This window comes from Phyllostomus hastatus, unplaced genomic scaffold (genome assembly GCF_019186645.2).
Source record: "Phyllostomus hastatus isolate PE091 unplaced genomic scaffold, TTU_PhHast_1.1 phas_scaffold_78, whole genome shotgun sequence".
Taxonomy (NCBI): Eukaryota; Metazoa; Chordata; class Mammalia; order Chiroptera; family Phyllostomidae; genus Phyllostomus; species Phyllostomus hastatus.
In genome coordinates, this window is record NW_025334041.1 from 73,316,386 (window position 1) to 73,332,391 (window position 16,006).

A 16,006-nucleotide genomic window follows, 5' to 3' on the forward strand; every position below is an offset into this window, starting at 1 on the left:
TATCCCTCCCTACCCTCTCTCTAAAAGTAAATAAATATATAACATTTTGACAAAGGAGGCAAGAATATACGAGAAAAAGACAGTCTCTTCAATAAATGCTGTTGGGAAAACTGGACAGATACATGCAAAAAAAAATATATAAAGAAAGAAACCAGACCACCTTCTTCCATCACATACAAGGATAAACTCAACTGGATTAAAGACTTAAATTAAGACTAGAAAACATGAAACTCCTAAAAGAAAACATAGGCAGTAAACTCTTTGACATAGTTCTTAATAGTATGTTTTTTGGATATGTGTCCGTGGGCAAGGGAAACTAAAGAAAAAATAAGCAATGGGACTACGTTAAACTAAAAAGGTTTTGTACAGCAAACGAAATTATCAACAAAACAAAAAGACAACTTACTGAATGGAAGGAGATATTTGCCAATAATACATCAAATAAGAGGTTAATATCCAAAATTCATAAAGAAGTCATACAATTTAACAAAAAAATCTGATTTTTTATGGGCAGAGAACCTCAAAAAAATTTCTTTTAAAAGCAGATACAGAAGCCCTGGCTGGCGTAGCTCAGTGGATTGAGTGTGGGCTGTGAACCAAAGTGTCGCAGGTTCGATTCCCAGTCAGGGCACATGCCTGGATTGCAGGCCATGGCCCCCAGCAACCGCACATTGATGTTTATCTCTCTCCCTCTTTCTTCCTCCCTTCCCTCTCTAAAATAAATAAATAAAAATTTTTAAAAAGCAGATACAGAAGGCCAATAGACTTATGAAAAGATGTTCGACATCACCAATTGTCAGAGAAATGCAAATTAAAACCATAGTTTGATATCACCTCATACCTGTCAGAATGGCTACTGTCAATAAATCAACAAGAACAAGTGTAGGCAAAAATGTGGAGAAAAGGGAACCCTGGTGTGCTGTTGGTAGGAATGCGGATTGGTGCAGCAACTGTGGAAAACAGCATGAAGTTTCCTCAGAAACTTAAAAACAGAGCTACCGTATAACCCAGCAATCTCACTTTTGGATATTTATCTGAAGAAACCAAACACACTAATTTGAAAAGATATATGTACCCCTATGTTCATTGCAGCATTATTTATAATGAAGCAGCTCAATGGATAAAGAATAAATAGTATAGATATACAATAAACTATTAATTGGCCATAAAAGACGAATGAAATCTTGACATTTTCAACAACATGGGTGGACCTGGAGGGTATTATGCTAAGTGAAATAAGTCAGAGAAGGACAAATACCACATGATTTTACTTATATGTGGAATCTAAAGAACAAAACAAATAAACAAAACATAAACACACTCACAGATACATAGAACAAACTGATGTTTGTTTGCCAGATGTGAGGGGTTTGGGGGCTGGATGAAAAGATGAAGGGATTAAGAAGAGAAGATTGGCAGCTACAAAGCAGTCACAAGGTCCTGGTTCCTGTACCTCAGTGATTGAGCGCAGGCCTGTGAACCAAAGGGTCACCGGTTCGATTCTCAGCCAGGACACATGCCTGGGTCATGGGCCAGGTCCCCAGTGAGGGACACGTGAGAAGCAACCACACATTGATGTTTCTCTCCTTCTATTTCTCCTTCCCTTCCACTCTCTCTAAAAATAAATAAATAAAATCTTTAAAAATTAAAAAAAAATGTGGTGAACCATATACAATTTAAAAAAAACCCAAACCACTTTATTTAAAAAAAAAGCAGTCACAGGTACGTAAAGTACAGCATAGGGAATAGAGTCAACAAAACTGTAATAACTGTCTGGTGTCAGGTGGGCACTAGACTCATTGAGAGGATCACCTCATAAGTTATATAAATGTCTGAACACTATTCACTATATTGTACACGTGAAACTAATAATATTGAATATCCACTGTAATTGAAAAATTAAAAAAAAACACTTGTAAAGCACATTGAGATACCTTTCCATACCCATTCAAATGGCTATAAGTAGAAGTACAGTAAGAAGTAGGCCAACTACCAAGCAGGTTTTGCCTAATATACATTGAGTGACTGGGAAAATGACCAGAGGGTAGTGTAAACTTTAATGGACCTGCTCTGAACTAGACTCCGGCCTTAACTCCATTTAATTGCCACTTATTACCTAGTCTCTGTATGCTCCCATTCTAACAAGGGCCCATGATTACAGTGTGGGTCTCAGACAATCAATTGGTAGTCTGTGACCAACTGCCTCAAAATGTTTAGGTATTTCCTTTTTCCCAACGCCCAGTCACCCAGGTGAGTGGTCCCCTTTGGTAGAAGACCAGCAGGAATCGTTACCATGTTCAGTTGCCATGTGTTGCAGGGGGCTTCATCCTGGAGTTCCAGCCTCTTCTTCCATCAGTGGATTCTGGGTTTGCAAATTGGTTCCATGTAGAAACTGGGCAAGGGGGTGTGACATTTTACCATAGCAACTGACCGCAGCTTCATCATCATCATCATCATCCTTGATATCTTTTGATGGTTCAATTTGAGTAGTACCCTTGTTGACCCACTATTGAATATTTTGCCTGTGGTTATTCTAAGTTCTATTAATCATCTGCAAAACATTTCTGCTCTGCTCTCATCAGCCGACACTTCAGTCTTGCTGCTGCCTGTGATGACTGCAACGCCCTGGCTTCCAACAGTTAAGTCCTCTACTGCTTCCGAGTCCCATTCAGCCCATTGCCGCGTGAGCCTTTGCAGATCAGGAAACAGGACCATCAGGATAAATAACTTCCTCACATCACACAACTGGGAAATGATGAAGGCAGCTTCGATCCCAGGCATTCGGGCCCAGACACCACACTTTCCCCAGTTTCCTCTATTGCCTGGGAAACCTGTAAAATAAATGTTAAGATGGACTCCTAGGCAGCCTCCCGGGACTGAAGGCTCGGCCGGGGGTGTCGGTCTGTTTGTGTTGATCCACTGCCCCCACGTGGCCACATCGGAACCTCATCCTCGTTTGTTCCAGAATACCGCCAGGCTCTCCAGCCGCCCTCGCTGCGGGAAACACAGTCCTGCTGGCCTGGGCCAGCTCTGGGGAAGTTACTTAGCCTTCTTGGCCCTCAGTTTTGTCCTTTCTCAAATGGGGCAATGACAGCAAATGAAATGAAATGGTGATGTGAAGCAACAAAATTCCTGGAATGCACTAAGAGCCCAGATAAATACAAGCAACGGTGCCCAGTTTTTTTCTGAAATAAGGGTGGCGACAGTCACCTGCACACCTTTGCTGCAATGAGCAAGTTGCAGAGTCAACTGCAAATGTTGGAGGCCGTGTTCAACACGAGGCCACCGCCCCCTTTTCAAGGCTCCTTGAAAAACACTCTGCTAGACTACCTTGGTTCTTGCTGGCTTGCCTCAGCTCACAGCTGAGCGGAAGGCAGAGAAGTTGCCAGATGATGGGAGGTCTGGCTCAGATCCCTCCCTGATTCTGAGACTTGGAAGTCCCTCCCCAGGCATCACTCTGCTGCTCTTAAAGCTGGAAGGACCTACTTCCCCATGGTTGGGTAATGAAAGTGTGGATTTTCCCCAGACATTTCCTCGCTGGACCAGTTAGAGCTTTCTAGGTGTGAGACGGCTGGGTGCCTTCTGGACTTGTCTTCCACCCATCAACACAGTCAAGCTGTGCGGAAGCGCTCACAGAGCAGGTTAGGAACTGTTCTAACTTCACATGGCTGGCTGGGGCCGGAGCTGGGATTCAGTCTCACAGCTGGCACCTCCCGGGTTTGGCCCCATGCTACTAGAGCAGGACTTCCCTGCCTCTTTGTCAGTGTGGAACCTGCTCATGATGGCTGACCACCAGTCTTGCAGGCCAAGCAGGAGAGCTGTGGAACTGCCTAGATGCCGCCATCACTGCTGAAGTGATGCCTTTGACCTCAGACACAAGCAGAAACTTTTCAGAACCTGCTGCCTCTGGTTCCCAGGAATTAGCTAAGTGTCTCCACCTCAAGGACAGAAGACGCAGCTGCAGGATCAGGGTGGTGACAGAGGCCTCGGTGAGGTACCATGACTCAGGTATTTCTGCTGAATGTGACCCTTTGGAAACTGCAGTGGCAATTTTGGAGACAAGGTTCAAATATAGTCTAAAGGTCAGAAGTTTAATTCTAATCCTGAGGAAGAAATGTATGTGTGCTCCTTGCCTAGTGCTTCTAAAAGCTAAGTGGCTTTGTGTCCTACCCAAAATTTTGCTGAGGATGACAGTCTAAATGCCCTAGAGAGACTTTGGAATTCTTGACTCCTCTCAGTTTGTTGTAGTAAAGAGAAGGCATCAATTCCGAAGGGTCAGAGAAGAACATTAGTAGGACAAATCGTCCTGTGTTTTCTAGAAATGTCCTAATTTTAATTTACTGTCATATCGAATATCATGCCAGATGGATTTTACTTTGTGTGATTTGAGTCAGCCCACCTGGGCTAGGATCTTGGCTCTGGCAGTGGGGGGACCTGGGAAAATTTATTTTGTCTTTGTGTCTTAGTGTTCAGCCTTCCCAAAGCAGCAGTGTGGTGGCCACCGGGGCTGGGAGGATTACTGCTGCAGCTGCTGGATGGCTGGCCCCACTTCATAGACGGGCCGTTGACAGAGACATTGAACCCACAAGGACTCAGACAGGAAGTTACGTGCACAGACAGCAGAAGCAGAGTCAGCACGGTAACAGCTCATTGAGTCCCTAGTCCCACAAGATGACACCGAGCTGGAGGTTTAGATAACAGATGGTAGGGGCAGTGAGTCACTCTGCTGTGCAGAAGCCAACCCGCACCTCCAGCCAAGCAACTCACAAGGCTGCTTACTTGCCTTCACTGCAGTCAAGCCTTGCTCACGCGGACACATGCTAGGTCGCTGGGGAACTCAAGGGAGCAGAGCCGTTCCCCTGAACTTAGTGTTACCACCTGTAAGATGAGGATAGTAAGAATATCAAACACAGGTGTTTTTTACTTGAGATAAAGTTCACAAAGTTCACCATTTTAAAGGCTGCAACTCAGTGGTTTCAAATATAGCCACTGAATTGTGCAAGCATCAACATTACCTAATTCTAGAACAGTTCATCAAAAGAAATCCTGCACCATTAGCAGGTACTCTCCCTCCTGCCCAGCTCCGGCGACCATCAGTCCACTGTCTGTCTCTATGGGTTTGCCTATTCCAGTCACTTCACTTCAATGAAACAATACAGCATGTGGCCTTTGTTTCTGGCTTCCCTCACCTGCATGTTTTCAAGGTCCTTCCAAGTTGTAGCCTGTGTCAGCACTTCATTCTCTGTAGGGCCAAACGGCATTCCACCGACGGGATATATCACGCTTTGTTTGCCCGTTCATCACTTGAACGACATTTGAGTTGTTTCCATATTCTGGCTTTCTGAGTGATGCCAATTTGACTATTCATGTATGAATTTCTGTGTGAACATATGCTTTTTCTTTAATTTTTTATTGTTGTTTAATTACACTTGTCCCCATTTTCCCCTGCCCTGTCCACCCCCCTCTCCCACATTCAATCATCTCCCCACTAGTGTCTTTGTTCACGAGTCCTTTATACATGTTCCCTGACTTGATCCTTCCAATTTTTCCCCGTCATCTCCCTCCCCGCTCCCTTCTGGTCACTGTCCCTTTGTCCCACGTCTTTGGTTCTATTTTGCTCACTTATTTGTTTTGTTGATTAGATTCTACTTATAGGTGAGATCATATGGTATTTGTCTTTCACCACCTGCTTTATTTCACTTAGCATAATGCTCTCCAGTTCCATCCATACTGTCACGAAGGGTAGGAGCTCCTTCTTTCTGCTGTGTCGTAGTATTCCATTGTGTAAAGTAGCACAGTTTTTGATCCATTCGTTTACTAACAGGCACTTAGGCTGTTTCCAGCACTTGGCTATTGGAAATAATGCTGCTACAAACATTGGGGTGTATGGGTTCTTTGGAATTGGTGTTTCAGGGTTCTTAGGGGATAATCCCAGCGGTGGAAATTACCAGGTCAAAGGGCAGTTCCATTTTTAGTCTTCAGAGGAAATTCCCCACCATTTTCCACAGTGGCTGCACCAGTCTGCATTCCCACCAACAGTGCACTAGGGTTCCCTTTTTTCCACAACCTTGCCAGCACTTGTTGTTTGTTGATTTGTTTATGATGGCCAATCTGACCGGTGTGAAGTAGTATGTCACTGTGGTTTTAATTTGCATCTCTCTGATGGCTAGTGATGCTGAGCATCCTTTCATATGTCTCTGGGCCATCTGTATGTCCTCCTTGGAGAAGTGTCTGTTCAGGTCCTTTACCCATTTTTAAATTGGGTTGTTTGTCTTCCTGGTTTGGAGTCATGTGAGTTTTTCATATATTTTGGAGATCGAACCCTTGTTCGAGGTATCATTGATAGATATATTTTCCTATATGGTTGCTGATGTTTTCTGTAGATGTGCAGAAGTTTTTTAGTTTGATGTAGGCCCATTTGTTTATTCTGTCCTCTATATCCCCTGCCCTAGGGGATGTATCAGTGAAAGTATTACTGCATGGGATATCTGAAGTTTTCCTGCCTATGTTCTCCTCTAGGACTTTTATGGTGTCACAACTTATATTTAAGTCCTGTATCCATGTTGAATTTATTTTAGTGTATGGTTTAAGTTAGTGGTCAAGTTTCATTTTTTTTTGCATGTAACTATCATGAACATGTTTTTAATTCTCTTGTGTATACCTAGGAGTAGAATTGCTGGGTCATATGGTAACTCCATGTTTAATTTTTTGAGGAACTGCCAAAATCTTTTCCACAGCAGCTGTGTTTCATATTGGTGTGTACTTTTAAAATCACTCTGAACATCCTGGCCCACAATATTCATTCTTTCATAAGTATCTCCAGAGCACCTACTATGTGCCAGACATTGTTGTAGACACACAGAGAGGTAGTGGTGACTAACAGAAAGGTAGCATCCACATGTGTGTGTCTGTATGTGTATGATGCATGTGTATGTATGTAGATGTGGGGGGAGTCAGATGGTGGTATGAGTTATGGGGAAAAAATAAAGTGAGGAAGGGGGCTAGGGAATTCTGGGAGGCTTGGGGGGGCATGGGATCACTGTCTTTAATTGGATGGTCAGGGAAGGCCTTGTTGACACACGGAAGGAGGTAAAGGAACAAGGGCCTTCCAAGAAAAGGGAGCTGCAAAGGCGTAAGTTTCAAAGAACAGCGAGGTGGCAAGTGAGGCTGGGGTGAGGGCAATAAAGCAGCAGGAGCTGAGCCCAGAAAAATGACAAGAACCACAACCTGCAGGGCCTCGGGACCATGGTGAGAAATCTGGCCTCTGCTCAGATAGATGGAAAGACTGCAGGGTCTGAGGTGAGCAGTGGCGGGATCTCACTGGGTTCTAAGGAGCCAGTCCCGCTGCTGTGTCGAGAATTGGGAAGAGACAGGAATGCCGGTTGGGGACGATGGCGATGATCCTGGTGGGAGACGACTGAAGGTGGCCCCGGGCAGGACAAGCAGTGGAGATGGTGAGAAGGGTGAGTCAGGTCCTGGAGAAGTGGTGGTAATAGTGCAGGAGGTCTGCTGATTAGGCAGATGTGCAGTGCGAGGAGAGAGTAGGAAATGATCCCAACAGGTTTTGGCCTAAGCAACTGAACGGAAACAGTGCCATGCCAGCAGAACCTGGAGGATCTGGCACTTGGTAGGCACAGCAAACCGAGTAAAGAAAAGGTGGTAGGATCCTCTGTGAGGGGTCAATCAGTGATACCTACGACCACCTGAGCTAGGCTGATACTTCTCTCCCCTTGATCACACTCTTTGGATAAGAAAGAATCTTGGGTTTTCATTTTTACTAGGTCACTGATTCTCGGGGAGGGTTTTGCCTGGTATCTTAGAAATGTCTGAAGAAGGGCAGGTGCTCCGTCTTCTGGAGCTGCCCCTGTGTGAATTTCCTGTTGTGTTCTCTGCCTTCCTGCCTCAACCTACCTCTTATTGGTTGTTTTGCACCAGACACCGAATTAACACACTATTTAATACTTTCACTTTAATAGTGAAACACTAATTAAGGTTAATTAACTTGACTAAGATCACACAAGTAGTGAGTGGTAACCCAGGACTGGAACCATGTCTGTGCTTGTAACCACTGCACTGTAGCTTCTCCCAGTTCTGGGTGGGTGTCCACTCGTCACCAGCATTTCTGTGGGAACTGCTTTCAGAGACAACTGGGCATTTCCAACTCTGAGCTTTAATTCCAGGTGTCTATCCCCAGGTTTTTCGTAAACTTCACCTTTGACTCCACTTGATTTTGAGCTTCATCTACCGTCCTTTATACAAAACTGTGCATCTCTTCATCCTCTTAATGAATTTTAAATTCTATCCTTTGATCAAGGAACAGCATCAACTCCTTTCTCTCCCCCTTGGGGCAAGCAATGTCAGTGACCCAGGGGATTCTGCCAACATCACACTCCCGTCCAGAGCTGACTGACCAATTATAGCCCAGTACTTGCCTTCTAGTCCAGGCATGACTTGAGCACTGAGAGACAGAGAGGAAGGGAGACTCACTTGTTCTTCCACTTATTGGTTGATTCTTGTACGTGCCCTGACCAGGAATCAAACCCATAACCTTGGTGTGCTGGGATGACACTCTAACCAACTGAGCTACCCGGCCAGGACGATTTGGGCACTTTTGAGGTGGGAGAGGGGACCTCAAAATGATAAGATGAACCCTAATTTCTAATATGAAAGTCCATATCCATTCTTACCATTCATTGAAATCTTCCCAACAACTTCCTCTATTCTTTCTCCTCATGTCCACCTATTATAGCTGGTTACAGAATTTACAAACATGTAAAAGCTCAGCATTTTCCAGACACTTTGCTAAATACTGTCCTAAATTGTACTTGGAATGCCACATAACAATGTCTACATTATAGCATCATAAGAGGTGAAAAGTAGTATTTGTTGCATCCTTTAGGAAACTCAGTCCATCCCCGGCTGCACTGAAGGCAGTGTGAGACAGAGCAGTATGGGATGTCAGCCTCCGGGCCGCTGGACGAGCTCCTGAGCATCTGCGTGGTGGGTTTGGGTTTAATCAGATGGACCTGTTTGGTGCTCTGTAACCATACAATGGTGACCACTTGGGAAAAAAAAAAAACACTACAGATAATTAAGCCTCCTTGAAATATGCTCAAGGTGTTCTTAAAAGATACACTGCACCTTCCTTTAGAGACTCCACTTCATCCCCTTAACTCCTAGAGCCCCAGGCTAAAGTGAAAGGCTGTTGTTCAGGATGTCAAAAATGTATGCTTTTCACCAATCTCTTTGAACTCTAGCATTCACTGAAGACAGCTGAGTGTTGAATGAGAAAAAAAATCCAACGACAACCAAGAAGCCAACAGAGACCCTGACAAGGAAGTAAAATAGCTAAGGAACAAGTCTGGTTCTGGCGCCGGTCCTTCCTGGGTGGAGCATGCTCATCCCAACGGAGTCCTGGAGGGTCCTCTCGGTTCCTTCCTTCTAGTCTCACTTGTCCTGTGAAGCTTAAGTAGAGGAAGTATTCTAAAGTCCTTTTCTGGACAGAGGACAGAAGCCACACCTTCACTTCTCAAGCTCTGCATCCCAACTGCCATCAGCCTGGGTCTTAGGGTAACCTGGGTGGGTCCTGAAAATTCTGTAGGCAAATGAAGCTAAAACTTTAGGTGTCGCTGGAAAGCATTAATGAAACATGCAGGCAGACAGAAGAAAACAAGCTATTTGTGGGACATTTAAAACTACAGAAATCTCCTGTAGATCAGCTAAGACATGGGTACCATAGAAGTCCAAGTCTTTTGAGCATCATTTATATCTTACGATACAACACAAGCATTGAACTCAAGGATGTCCACACAGGTGCAACGCAAAATGATGTAACACAAAGCCTGTTTCTATATGCAACCAAAAATATATTCAATAAAAAACAGAGACGCTGGTTGACCAAGTGATGTTGTTATAAAAGATAATCCATACAAGGGTTCAATAAATTAGCTGGGCAGCCCATTGCAATGTCTTTAATTCACTTAAAAATACCACGGCATCATCTGTGTGACTTTTTGAAAGGTTAGCCCTCATTCTAGCAGTGGTCGACTAATGAGGTGGCTGCTATCTGACTGGGCTTGGTTCCTGGGGCAGCTTTGACAAGCTCTTTGGCAACTGAACAGACTTGAATTAGCACACTGCATATCAAAAAATGGGTTATTGGTGAAACTAGTGTCTTGTTCCTTGTCACAAGCAGCTTCTAGGTGAAATTAAAAGTATTGAAGCCCGGCCAGGATGGTTTATGTGGTTAGGGTGGAAGAGTCCATGAAATTGTCATCCTCCAGATAGTGGCTGGTGCCTACTTCCTAGCTGGCCCGGCCCACTTGCTGATCTAGAAGTTTTACAAAATCTTAATTTAGGAATATTGATACTTTGACCTCAGGTCAACCTTTTATCCAGGGTGTTGTCAGGACATCTAAAAACAAGAGAGCTGGGCCTTCAGCTTACAAAATGGGACATATGGACTGTTTCCATGCCAGCTGTTATTAAGTGCAGACTGATGTTCTATGCGTAGGGTTAAAACACTAAACACACTCACATGTCTGGTAGCGAAATTTAAAGGAGTAGCTTACTCACTGGATCAGACATCACCAGATTTATCTACCAAATGCAACAGGCTTGGTGACCTTTGAAAACACTCCCAACTAGATGAGGGAGAAAGGCCTTTAAGAAATTGTTTCTGAAGAATTCTCTTGAGACATGGGTGGGAGAGGGGAGAATGTTTGTAAAAGTTGCAAGCTGTAAATGATGCTTAGGCTTAGGCCAAAGCTCTGAACCTACTAAGCTCAAAAGAATGGCATGGAAGAGAGATCCGGGAGAGTGGTTTGTGTAGACAGGGGAGCCAACAAACCACAGGCCACATCCAGCCTGCAAAGGAAACAATGTAAATGCTAGGTTCCTGTTGGTCCTAAAGGGTTAGTGCAGACCTCTCAGATTCGGGGAGAAAAACTGTGGGTGTAGGCGCTCGCAGAGCAGCTCAGAAGGATTTGTGCACACGGTCCACATGGGTTTCCAAATCACCTGCACACATTCATCAGTGTCTGCACAATCTGGGCACCAAGGGAAGTCATTAGGGTTGCAAAATCATGGTCTTTTTAACCAAACACTTTTTAAAACCATCTCCTGAAAATTCAACTGACTTTATAAAACCAGAGGACTGGAGGGGAACACCTTTGTAATCTGAGGAAGCTGACACTGCCCACCTGACAGCAACTGACCACAAAGCCACATGGATTTCAGGTTCTGGGCCAGCTTCTCTGAGAAAATCATCTTTCAAATGGAATCCGCCAACCAAGTGGCAACATCTACATGTGACACTTGCAGCAGGATTCCTTAAGAAATTCCCCAAGCCCGTATGTTTATTTATAGAACAATTATTTGACAGAGATGGGCAGAAAAAAACCAGAAGAACCAAAACTTAACAAATACTAACCAACCAGAAACAAAGGCAAAGCATTACTTAAGCATGGTTGAAGTTGATGTGGACAAGGGATACATTTTTATTCTATTCTGAAAAAGTTACTCAAATTTGGCTTTGTAATAGTTATGAAATTATTCAGATAAGGCCATGTTCAAAGCCACAGAACTTCACACATTGTCACAAATGACCAGGAAATCTGCAAACACTTGCTCCACCTCGCATTCCAGCTCTGACTTCCCCCCACTCCAACCAAGACAGGGCTCCAGTATCGTCCTGGAAGAGAACCTGTTTTGGGTTTAGTGTCTAGTGGAGCTGTAGAAAGAGCACAGAAAAGCACGTCCTTTGTGCCTACATTAACATCAACTTCAGCATATAATTCTAGAAAATTTCATACCTGCTGTTTTAATAATGAAATAAATTTTCATGTGCCTCCAAAACTGTACATGCCATGACTGACGAACAGAACAGCTTCAGCTGTGGGGCTTTCCCTTACAAAACTGTGCTCCTTCGTCAGAGCTTTTAGCAGCACCCATTGCTCCCCGTGGGTAGTTTCTGCACATTCCCGATGCACAGGTAGGGCTGAACTAACCGAATGGACCCCAGTGAAACTTTTCACTGAGCGCTTTTCAGTGGCTGGGGTCCTGCTCAGAAGACCCCTTCTCTCCAACCACCTCCTTCCACCACCTTTCCTTTTTATCACCTCCCTTCCCCACTGGCCCTTCCAGAGGTACGAACTACTGATGTGTGTGTGGACCCCAAAAGCCATGGAGTCAAGTACACAGGGAAGTGAGATACTTGCTGTGAGGGGCCATGAGAGCTGCTGGGCCCTTTCCTGCTGTTTTCACTCGTGGTCTGCGGCTCAGTAAGATGACTGCTGTGCACTACCAAAAATGCAAACACTGAGAGGAAACCTGTTGGGCCTGAGGAGGCAGTGAGGGGAATGGGATAGATTTTTGTGTTGCTTCTGTTATTCCCCCCTTGGGGGACCTAGGGAAATGGGCTTTCTCTTAAATTACCTGAGTCTAATTATCAACAAGAATCCATTACTCTGTTAGTAAAACTAGACTCCAATTCTGTGGGTTAAAAACAACTATACAAACTAAATCCAAATCCAAGTATTTCACTGTAGCCAGTAACAGAAATTATATCTTATGACTACTGCCATAAAAGTATAGGAACGTCTATTTGTTCAGAGTTCAAATACTTTAGGAAACTAAATGAATGACAATATGAGGAAGTCATGAAGTAGATTCCACTATTTTGGTCAAACTGCAAATCCCACTGTTCTCTGTGACTAAACGCCCAGGAGTGCGATGCTCACGGATCCCTACACACAATGAGAGTCTGGCAGGAATCACTCTGGCATTCTTGAACACACAGCACAGTCTGCTCCATAAATTACATACACAGAAATAAACATTCTCTCCAGGTCTTCCTCTTTACTATAAAATTTTTTTTTGTATTCTCTGAGTCATGACATTAAACTCTTCCAGAACACTTTGAACAGAAAGATTGAAATTATTAACAAACAGAAAGTAAAGACAAGCACTGTAGAACACTTACAAACTTATTATACCCTAGACACTCAAATGAAACAAAACCAAACCTCTCAAAACCCAGGATTTGGTACTCAGAAATTTGAAGGTGTAGCCAAAATAAACAGTGGTATATTGATTTTGTCTCCTCTACATCAAAGTCTTTGCAATTATTATTTGGTAATACCAAAAATAGGTTAATTCAGAAACTAAACAAAAAGGACACAAGAATTTGAAGGACTTAAAATATATTTTTTATATTGATAGTCTGTGTCTTTCTGTCCTAAGATAATACATCATTATTGATTACATACAGGATGAGGTGAGGTATCTGTAAAATAGCTGGTAGAAAATAATAACAGTATTCGACATGAGATGGAAGCTTACGAAACTTGAAGTCTTCTGAAGTGTTAAATTCATCACCTAAATTAAACTGCCCTAAATGAAATTACAGTTGCCTCAAACCACGTTAAAAAAAAAAAAGGATCTTACATTTTCCCATCATTTGTGCAGAAAAGGGAAAGCATATAATTGGCAATTTCTATTTCTCATATCCAAAGTAGTGCATTCACACAAAACCAGGACCTTTTAGCATGAAAAGAAAAAAAAAATTACTGGATTAGAGATATAAAATCTCTGAGTAATGGTTAGGCTAATTCATCAACAGCAAAGAAATTCAAGTGGTCAACAGTCTTGAAAATGCTTTATTGAAATGTGTGACTTTTGTGCAGAAGATGTGTTTGAAAAGACCACAGCTTGAAAACTGGTTTTTGAAACGTTTCAACAACCAATTGAGAAAAAGAAATCACTCCTGGACTTGACTTCTAGTAAAACTAGAAGCCTGGTGTAAGATTCTCCTTGAAACATTTTCTGTCACAGAAATTAAAGAAAACAAAGCTATTATAGTTGGAAACTGATGGAGTCTTAAGTTGCAGAGGAGAAGCAACAGTTTTTTAGACATGTGGGGTGAGTTCCTTTTTGGTTACATTTGGATGAACATGGACTTCACAGTTCTCGGAAGAACACCGGACGGTGCTCGCGTCTGTATGCTTGTCATGTTGCAGAAACGGAGAAACGCACACGAGAAAGAAAAAGGGCTGAGGGAGAGGAGACTGAGAAAAGGGCTCAGAGAACTGAGAACTGGAACGAGACATGATTAGATTAAGTCTAGTTATAAATTTATCAGAAGCTGTGCGCACCTTTTTTTAAAAGTCCTAAATTTACATTCCAAAAACTGCCCCCCGAACCCCAAATCCGCTGTCCCTGCCTTGGAGCTATTGTGAAAGTCTACGCACAAAAACTGCAACAGAAAATAAAAAAATATCCCGGCCCATCTAAATCCCAAAACAAATCCAAAAAGCTGTACATTTTTTTTACACATAGGATTAATAATATAGGCATATAGGTGGCATGATTCAATTAAAAGGCTTTACTTTTTATGCCAGAGAAAACCCAATAAATAAAAGGTGCTGAAGTTAGCGTCAAGAATTTGGTTGTAATGTATCGACAAAATCTGGGAAGGCAAACCCTCAAAGCTCCCCTGATACTGATCTGTCTCAGCAAACCATGAAGCACATACATAAATAACACAAAATATGATTGAGAATGTGAGATTTTCAAGAACAAAGACAACATAATTCAGGTTAATTTTGTTGAACAGTGAATAAATGAAATTCATCTACACCCAAATAAAACATTTAACAATTGAAAAAAATTTAAACAACCACAAAAAGTAAAAACTCGAAACAACTACGAACAGGATTTGTTTTCAGGGCGCACAAGCACCCTGCAGCAGATTCCGACAGTAGCTTTACTGGTGTATCTTCTATAGATGAGTTAACGAGACAGGCTGAGCTCCACGTGGGTAAGATCATTAACAGGGCGACAGGACAGTCACACAGGGCGGAGCGCGACACCTGCTACAACCCTCAGATTCCACTGCAGAGCCGGCTCTATGCGTAGGAGGCACACAAAGAAAGGTGATTCGGGCAGACATTATTCAAAAGCTACTTCATCAGGTAACTCTTTTGCTGCGTAACCATTGAATAATGTTTGGGAAAGCTTTGGGCTTTTATTTTTGTTTAAGTTTTACTCCTTGTATTTAATTTTTTAAATAACAAGGTCACTAAAACTCATGCACGCTGCAAAAAACCTCATGCAGTAGTTAAGGTAAACCATCCAAGCAGTTTTTATTCATTAATATTCATAAATACACACAGCAGCTTCATTAGAGATTTCAATTTTCCTCTTCAGTTTGAATGTGGAGTATTAGAAGAGCCTTTTGCATGTCAAGGTACAGGAAGCAGAGATCACCCCTGCACTGCTACCTACATTTACCTGCTAGAAGTAAAAATTAGTTATGTGGAAATGATTATCATATATATTTTCTCTCTTCCTTTTGAATGTACACAATGTAACAAGATTGACAGACCTGAAATTACAATCACCAAACAAACCCAAGATAGTTGTTGTCCACTTTCATTGGCAAATACAGCACAGAGGACATTGTCTGCGAATTGGGATGTCATCAAAGAGGAGGTGGTGGAGGCTCATTTCCTTTATTACTCTCTTTTAAATTTAGGTTTTCTAAAGCAACATCTAAAGGCATAATATCTACACAGCCCATAGCACCAAAATCGGCCATCTCGCCCCGGTCATCCTCGTCCGAGGAGGAGCTCTCCTCGCGCACCAGAGTGGACAGAAGGAGCTCCTGGACAAACAGGCTGCGGTCTGCACGCTCGCTTTCCAGGGACTGGCGCTCTGTTTCGGACATTTTAGGATCGTTCAACCTGTGTAAGTTAAAAAGAAAAGACCTTATTGGACAAAAGTCAATGGACAATGGCATGTGAAATTTCTGCGACATCCTGCAGGTGTGGCACTCAGAACCTGAGACACCCTAGAACACCCTGCCCTAATTTACCACCTGACTTTTCTCGAGGTTCATCCCACACATGCAGTGACACTGTTACCTTGAGGTGCAATCGGTGCTTTAATTAGATTCAATGAGACAAATACCTTTAGACTTCCCATGTTCCCTTCAGAGAACACGTGG

At 43.0% G+C, this 16,006-nt stretch overlaps 1 protein-coding gene across 2 annotated transcripts in view; it reads right to left on the reverse strand.

Annotated features, from left to right (window-relative positions):
* Nucleotides 1-13,640: 13,640 nt before the first annotated feature.
* The window catches only part of KCMF1 (potassium channel modulatory factor 1), a 70,917-nt gene continuing 68,551 nt past the window's right edge, over nt 13,641-16,006 (reverse strand). For both annotated transcript variants that reach the window (XM_045828202.1, XM_045828203.1), the window contains exon 7: nt 13,641-15,743. In XM_045828202.1, the coding sequence (XP_045684158.1) occupies nt 15,482-15,743 (262 nt within the window). In that variant the 3' untranslated portion in view covers nt 13,641-15,481. The remainder of the gene's footprint in view (nt 15,744-16,006) is intronic.